The 8,735-nt window shown below is 38.7% G+C and overlaps 1 protein-coding gene across 3 annotated transcripts in view; it reads right to left on the bottom strand.

The window, feature by feature from the left end:
- LOC149457557 (tubulin epsilon chain-like) overlaps window positions 1-8,735 on the bottom strand; it is a 44,193-nt gene that overhangs the window by 7,428 nt on the left and 28,030 nt on the right. For 2 of the 3 annotated variants that reach the window (XM_089683541.1, XM_089683542.1), the window contains 3 exons: window positions 7,901-8,041; window positions 4,183-4,323; window positions 141-315 (listed from right to left, as the gene is read on the bottom strand). In XM_089683541.1, coding sequence (XP_089539667.1) covers window positions 141-315; window positions 4,183-4,323; window positions 7,901-8,041 — 457 coding nt within the window. The remainder of the gene's footprint in view (window positions 1-140; window positions 316-4,182; window positions 4,324-7,900; window positions 8,042-8,735) is intronic. The other variant, XR_016313604.1, reaches the window with a different exon arrangement.

Genomic DNA, 8,735 nt, shown 5'->3' with positions numbered 1-8,735 from the left:
CTGCAAAAATGAAAAGTTTATCAGAAATTAACCCTGTAAAAAACGTGTTTATATACGCCTAGCATACACTGTATGCATTTTGCACAAACAAAAAAAAAAACTTTAAAAAACACACACACTATATGGATTGTTAAATGTACCTTCTTTCTGTACAGCCTAATAAACCTCTCTCTGAGGTCTATAAATGCTGGTTTCACACATGTGTTATTGGCTAGTGCCAACAATGAATGGGAATGGCCAACTGGTGGGACAGAACACATCCCAGTTTTCCACCCTTCTTGGTTCCAAGAGACGAACTGTAGTGAGGGTTTCAGCCTGAATAAAAAAAAAAAAAAAATATCTATATACATACATAAACACACACACAACTTTCATGCATTTTTTGTTTTTTTGAATAGATGGCATCTAAAGTCGTCAATCACAACGGACTTTTCCATCTGGACCAAAAATCATTGAAATCTACTAAAAGACTGCCAAAAATGTTATACTAGGTTTAAACAACTATTTTAAAGCGTAGTAGACACCTGTGTGCTTTCATGTGCATTTTGCAGCACAAAAAAATGAATGGGTCATGAAAATACATTGATTCCAATGAGGCTATTCACATCTGCATGCTCTGTTGTAACAAATGAAGCATGTCTGATATGATATGCATTTACCTGCAGTTTCTATCCTGTTGAGAGTCTATGGAAGTGCATGAAAACTCATAAAAGTGCATGAAAAAATACATGCAAAATGCACTAAAAGAAAAATACATGACAGTAGGAGCAGAGACATGTGAATGGGGCCTAGAGAAAATGAAAAAAATGTGTTAAATGTGAAGGAATTCAACATGTTTGGGCTTTATACAAATAACTGAACTCTAGGGTAATGTTAATTTAAAAGGGAACACAAAACAGGGCATCTGAATCCATTGCATTGGCAATTCGAACTGAGCATATAATGAAAAAAATGATAAGTAGAGTCTACCTTCAGGAAAACCTGCAACAATGAATGGATCCACAGATATGGGGAGTTGTGTTTATATGTAAATCTCTACTCTTCCAGTATAAGTTGACCTTGCTCCTTACTGGACATACAAATGGACCAACAAGCAGTCCTTTTGCACCTTTTCCAGTCACATGCAGATCCTACAAAATCCAGAGCCCCTCTTAGTGATCTCTACTTTCTGGATATCTACTGCATCCTTCTGACTATGAGCCAGCAGGGGTCAAATGATCTATCAGCAGGCCTGGACATTGCTGCTTGGGTATACTAGGTGTACACAATAGCTCTAAAAACATTGCTATTTGCATAGCCACTTCATAGTGGCGGTGGAGTCACTGGAACTGCCAACAGTTGTAAAAAAGGTGCAAGCTGTCAGCTTATGCTGTTACTTACAAGCTGAAGCTCTTAGTAACTATTCCCACAGACTTATTCCAGATATTTGGGTTTGGGTTGCCAACCACTCATTTTCACAGAGGAGAGGGTTTGTTAACCACTTGACCTCCAGAGGATTTACCCCCATTAATGACCAGGCCTCTTTTTGCTACTCGGCGCTGCACTAATTCAACTGATAATCGCTCGGTCAGGCAATGCTGCACCCAAACGAAATTTACGTCCTTTTTTTCACACAAATAGAGCTTTCTTTCAGTGTAATTTGATCACCTGTGCACTTTTTATTTTTCACGCTATAGACAAAAAAAGGCCAAACATTTTGAAGTAAAACAATATTTTTTACTTTCAGCTATAAAAAATATATAGTAAATTCAAAGTTGGTTATAAATTTAGGCCAAAATGTATTCTGCTACATGTTTTGGTAAAAAAAATCCCAATAAGTGTATATTGATTGCTTTGTGTGGAAGTTATAGCGTCTACAAACTATGGTATAAATACTGCAATTTACGCCATTTTTCTGCTATACAGCGCTGCGCTAGTTTAACGGACAATTGCGCGGTCATGCAATACGATACATAAATGAAATTTACATCCTTTTTTTCCCCCACAAATTGAGCTTTCTTTTGGTGGTATTTGATTGCCTATGCGGTTTTTATTTTTTGCGCTATAAAAAAAAAGGCTGACAATTTTGAGGAAAAAAAAAAACAATATTTTGGACTTTTTGCTATAAAACATGTCCAGTAAAAAAAATTTAGTCATAAATTTCTGCCAAAATGCATTCTGCGATGTCTTTTCTAAAAAAAAAAACTCAATACGTGTAAATTAATTGGTTTACGTGAAAGTTATAGCGTTTACAAATGGCGGGAAAGATAATGGGATTTTTAGTTTTTTTTTATACTAATAATGGCGGCGATCAGGGACATATGGCAGCGATCAGTGATCAGTGCAAAAAAAAAAAAAAAAAAACCCACTGACACTGTACTAATGGCAATGGGGAGGAAGGGGTTAACTTTATTTTGCAGGGAAGGGTTATAGGAGTGAGGGGGAGTGTTTTACTAGGGGGCGGGGGTGTGTACTGGACGGGACAAGGCTGATTGAGAAAGAGAAACTGTTCTTTCTCGATCAGCTCATCCTCGAGCTGACAGGGAAGTGACAGACAGCACAGCTACTGCAGCTGTACTGTCTGTCACTGTTTGCCGCCGATCGCCGGGAGATAGCCGGTAAGGACCGGCTGTGACCCGGCGACTCACATCTGCGGCGGTGATCGGTGGGACAGATAGGGCGGCGGCGCGCCTCGTGTGCGCCCCCTATTTGTTTACAAAACACACGTTTTAAAACGTGGTTTTGCCTGCCAGTGCCGCCCTGCCACCGTATATCTACAGTGGCTGGGCGGCAAGTGGTTAAAAAACAAAAAAAAAAACCCCTATTTGCTGCCATCCAATTATGTCCTTTTCACCTGGTCAAGAAAGGAGCCTGCACAGCTGAAATAATGTCAGGAGGCTCAATCTCATAGATCTTTGTCTCTACCCCTCCAACCAAACTGCTTGCTCTGCCAGCACAGCTAAAAAGATTTTAGGAGGCTTCTTCTATCCATTCTCAGCCCATTTCTCTGCCCAGTAAAAACATTTGCAGGCAGTAAATTCTAGCACGCATGTATGTGTCCCTTGTGCTTTGCAAAATTGTGCAAGTATGTTGTGCTACATTCTATATTGTGTGTTCTTTGTCATGGACTCTGGCAATGTAAGTAATCCCCATTTTATTCTTAATAAATATGTGTAACAGGGACTTAAGATAATGAGATAAGCAGTGATTTCTGGCATTGAAAGTTGCACAGGACTTCATGATAACCATCCTGTGTGATGCATTGTTTATGACGTCTACACTCATAGTTTGTTTCAATTTACAGTTCATACCACTCTTTGAAATAGTATTTTGAGGAATGTGACAGCTGAGCCAGGGTGTGCTTTGGTTATAAGAACAATACTGGCATCAGTCAAACAGCAAACAGATCAAACTTAAGATCCGGGAGTGATTTCCCAGAGTAGTCATACTGCATTTTTACACGGCCCTTAGAAAAATACTTGTGCTTTGTTCACTTAGTGCAAACTAACGGGTTTGATGTAATCCTCATCCAGCATACATGTGCATTTTTTTCACCCATGTGCCGCTGCCAGCCTTCCAGTCCATAACCTGTGTAAAGTACAACTCCAGTGCCATGTAGCTCACACAGGATTGTACTTTCACTCCCAGTGACTAAACGGAATGGTTGGGTAGTGAAAAGAAGGCAAGAATGTCTTTTTGCTGTAATGAAACGTGCTGATCATGGGTGTAATACTTTGCAGGCTCCTGTAACAAAAAAAAAAAATGCACATTTTTAAACATGCAAAAAGTGTGCATTTATTATTTTATAGTAGAGGGTGAATGTAGCCTTTAAATCGGAACTTCACTCCTCGGATTGATTTCATATTCATACCTCTGTGGCCTTTTGGTTTGATGTAGCCGTCTTATTTGTATATGTGGCTTCAACTTTACTCCTAAAATTTCGTCTGCCCCTTTAGAATGCAAAAACAAGTCAGGGCTGAACGAATGAAAAAAACTCTACAGCTGTCAGCTTTTTTTGAGCTTTAAAATTGTGAAAGCTGGATGTATATGTTGCTTGGATTCTCCAAAATGCTTGTTGACTCCTACATAAGTCTGACGCACAACACAATGCAAATTCTAGCACAAAATGTCTATGTGATTAGGGTCCTTGTGGGGTTTACACCAGAGAACTTTTTATTTTCGGAGGTGTTAGTTTACACCAACCTTTCAATATTCCTGCGAACATCAGAAATATGAACGTTTCCTCTCACCATCAAAGCACAGGCAAGGTAAAGATTATGCTTCGGGTCAGCTCGAATTAACTGATGATCTTTGTTAAAGGCATCAGAGAACATTTGGTCCAACCTGTGCAAAAACATGTAATAACAGTAAATGCAGTGTTTTGCTATATTCTCAAAATGGCAGCAAAATACTGTAATGTATAAACATTCATTTAACTTGTTCTGTTATATGTGCCCTCTGGAAATGTTCCCAATGTTTAGAGCAATTGTTCAGTGCAGTCTTTTCCTGTTTTATGCAGAAGGACTCTTATGGCATATCAATTTGCCAGTAGGGGGCCTGGTTAAAAGAAACTTGTCATGAGAAAATCACAGAGGCTGTTGTTGCTGACCACTTTCTTTTTGAAAAACCTAGTTGCCCAGTTGTTGTGCTGATGAAACATATAGAGATAAGAAATTCTGACATTTTTCCTAAATTCCTTTTTAGTAAGTTTGTTCCTGGTCAGTGACTCAAATTTTTGATGCCAGACAGTCATTCAATTGTCTGTCATTTTTTTACAAGAGCAACCACTATAGGCCTCTCATGACAGGGTCACTTTAAAAAGCTTAAATCTCACTAAGGAAGATCGTAAGCTGGCCAAACATGATCCACTTTCTTTCATTCAACCAGACGGTTTAACAAAAGAAAATTAATCAATTCTTCCATCCATACACTTGAAATTGCATTCTTACAGCCGGGAGGCTTCCAGGCTGCCAGAATATACTCATCAGCACCACCTGCTGAAGCAGCCGGCACTGATCAAGCAAACATTTTCCAATAGGCTGGTTGTACAGAAGTCAGTCGAGAGATCGACTTCTGTACAAACAGCTTGCACATGGATTAAAATTTGGACAGTCCCTGCTGAAATGGATGAATTTCAATCCATCTATGGCCAGCTGAAGCATATACTGTTCAGTAAGAAGGGTAGTACCTAATTTTCAATTTACCTTCGTAACAATGCTTGGAAAGGAAGCACACTAAACAAAATATCACATTCATATAATTTTAATAGTGTGTGACAAACAGGCCAGACTCCTAAAGGAAACTCAATAAACAACCAAAGTGACCAAAATATGAAAAGCCCAAAAAATGCACACACAGTAAACTCAATAAATTCAGACTCCCTACTATGTAAACCTGTTCTATAAAAAACAAAGCTTTCTTTTCATGAAAAATTTTCAGGCAAATCTTAGCGTTTTTTTTCCGCCATAATCTTAAATAGAAAACACCTGAACAGTAGAAAGAAACATTTTTTCAAGCGTTTTTCCAAGCATTTCTTCAGGCGGTTTCAGCTCAAACAGCAACTATTTCTATTAGCCACAGCAAAAACGCCTAAATGAAAAACGCCTAAAATATTTGCATATCTGCTAAAGAAAAGAAAAATGCTCAAAAACGCCATAAAATAACACTTGAAGAAAATGCCTGAAAAAAGCTCAGCTCAGTGTGAATGTATTTTGTATTATAAGTGCACATTGTATTCTGGAAATTGTCCAGTTTAAAAGGACACTAAAATTATGATTCTGGTACAAAGCATTGAAAAGTTATTTTAAAAAAAAGCGCAAAATTGAAATTATTTAATTTCTAAAGTGAAACATGTAAATATATGTTAAAAGGTGTAAAAATATTAACAAACAAAGCAAGTAAAAAAAGGTTTTAATTACTAAAAGTTTATAAAATGGAATTGAACAAACAAAAAATCAGAAGGAAAATAATTAAATGGAGAAGGAGAATAAGGATTTAATTATGGCTGATTAGAGTATATTAAGGGTTAAACAGAGGACCATTTAATGTAAAAGAAACACACACACACACACACACACACACACACACACACACACACACACACACACACACGAAACAGGAAAAACTTTGCAATGTTTTATTTTACGTTTAAAAGTCTAATTTCCAGATCGAGCTGTCACAGCTGCCATCTAGGGATTGCAAGAGAGCTGTGACATGACAGAGGGAGCTACACTGCATCCAGAAAGTATTGACAGCGCTTAACTTTTGCCACATTTTGTTTCAGCCTTATTCAAAAATTGATTAACGTAAATTAATTTTTTTCATCAACATTCTACAAACAATACCCCATAATGATAGCGTGAAAGAAGTTCATTTTGACATCTTTGCAAATACTTATGTATTTTTATTTTTTATAAATTGCAGTCTTTGCTCAATACTTTGTTGAATCACCTTTAGCACCAATTACAGCCTCAAGCCATTTTGAGTATGATCCTACAAGCTGGGCACACCTATTTTTTGGCAATTTCTCCCATTCTTCTTTTCAGTACCTCTCAAGTTCCATCAGGTTGGATGGGGAGCATCAGTGCACAGCCATTTTCAGATTTCTCCAGAGATGTTCAATCGGGTTGAAGTCTGGGCTCTAGCTGGGCCACTCCAGGACATTCATAGAGTTGGGCTGTGTGCTTGGGGTCATTGTCCTGGTGAAAGATGAATCGTCGCCCCCATCTAAGGTCCAGAGCACTCTGGAACAGGTTTTAATCAAGGATGTCTCTGTATATTGCTGCATTCATCTTTACTTCAATCCTGACTAGTCTCCCAGTTCCTGCTGCTGAAAAACATCCCCACAGCATGATGCTGCCACCACCATGCTTCACTGTAGGGATGGTATTGGCCAGGTGGTGAGCGGTGCCTGGTTTCCTCTAGACATGACACTTAGAATTCAGGCCAAAGAGTTCAATCTTTCTTTCATCAGACCAGAGAGTTTTGTTTCTCATGGTCTGAGAGTCCCTCAGGTGCCTTTTGGCAAATTCCAGGCGGGCTGCCATTTGCCTTTTACGGAGGAGTGGCTTATGTCTGGCCACTCTACGATACAGGACTGATTGGTGGAGTGCTGCAGAGAAGGTTGTTCTTCTGGAAGGTTCTCCTCTCTCCACAGAGAAACGCTGGAGCTCTTTCAAAGTGACCATCAGGCTTAGTTACTTCCTTGGCTAAGGCCCTTCTCGATCGCTCATTTTGGCCGGATGGCCCGCTCTAGGAAGATTCCTGGTGGTTCCAAACTTCTTCCATTTACGGATGATGGAGGCAACTGTGCTCCTTGTGACCTTCAATGCTGCAGAAAGGTTTCTGTACCCTTCCCCAGATCTGTGCCTTGCTACAATCCTGTCTCGGAGGTCTATGGACAATTCCTTGGAATTCATGGCTTGGTTTGTACTCTGACATGCACTGTTAACTGTGGGACCTTATATAGACAGGTTTATGCCATTCCTAATCATGCCCAATCAACTGAATGTCCCACAGGTGGACTCTAATCAAGTTGTGGAAACATCTCAAGGATGATCAGTGGGAACAAGATGCACCAGAGCTCAATTTTGAGTGTCATGGCAAAGGCTGTGAACACTTATGTACGTGTGTTTTTTGTTTTTTTTTGTTTTTTTTATTTTTAATAAATTGCAAAGATTTCAAAACGAACTTCTTTCATGTTGTCATTATGAGGTATTGTTTGCAGAATGTTGAGGGAAAAAATTAATTTAATCCATTTTGGAATAAGGCTGTAACATAAAATGTGGCAAAAGTTAAGCGCTGTGAATACTTTCTGGATGCACTATATAAAGATATTAGAACAACTGCTATACACGGTTATACAGCACAACAAGAGGAATGGCACAGGTCAATTTAACAGCCTTAGCCTCAGAGCCCTCACCTTCGTGTAGGTATATTCACATCAGCAAGTGTATAAAGAGGAGTTACGCTGGAGGTCAAATAATGCAAATGAGGGAATGGGACCAAGTTCATGGTGATCTCATTCAAATCCATATTAAGCTGCCCTTCAAATCTTGCAGAGCTGGGAGGAAAACAAACACATTAAATGTAATCTTCCGTCTCCTGCACAGCTTCTTATTCAGCTACTTTTTAGAATTTGTCATGCAAATATAAAAGCAAATATAAATGTGTTTCAGTAACAAAAGAACAAATGGCAAACTTTCAAGAGCTTATGGCTCCTTCATCTGGCAGGATAACAGTGCTAACGTACAACTCAACTAAAACATTTTTGTTTGAATAGAATTGGGAATGGCTAGGCTCTCCTGCAGCTTTTCATTGTGGTATCTATCTACCCTCTGAGGAAATTTACTCTCATTTTCTGCTCCAGAGATGACAGAAGATTTACTAAAACAAAAAGAATATGTATTTGTTGTTTCCCCATAGTGACCAGTATAAACCATTCCATTTATATTTTTACCCCATAGTGACCAGTTAGGTTTTTTTAATTTTAGGGAAACCTTTATGTAAACATCTGTTTGGTGCTAATAGCAGAAACCTCGTTTTTTCTTCTTTCAGTTGAATCAGTCCAAAGTAAGAGGAAATCCTACCCGTCATTGGGATAATCTCATTGTAACTGTCCTATGTGCGCAGAGACTTTTGTTTGTTAGGAACGCATATTGGGTTTCAAAAGCCACAGCTAGTAAACAGTGTGTAGAAGTGTTTTTCTTAAAAGAAAAAATGTGTCACATGAAAAATACTGGGGTTGCCATTTCTAA

The sequence above is a fragment of the Staurois parvus genome, unplaced genomic scaffold (genome assembly GCF_062004578.1).
Source record: "Staurois parvus isolate SC_StPar_1 unplaced genomic scaffold, SC_StPar_1.0 ptg000314l, whole genome shotgun sequence".
NCBI lineage: Eukaryota > Metazoa > Chordata > Amphibia > Anura > Ranidae > Staurois > Staurois parvus.
Note: the sequence above shows the minus strand (reverse complement) of the source record. Positions and strands in the feature narration are given on the sequence as shown.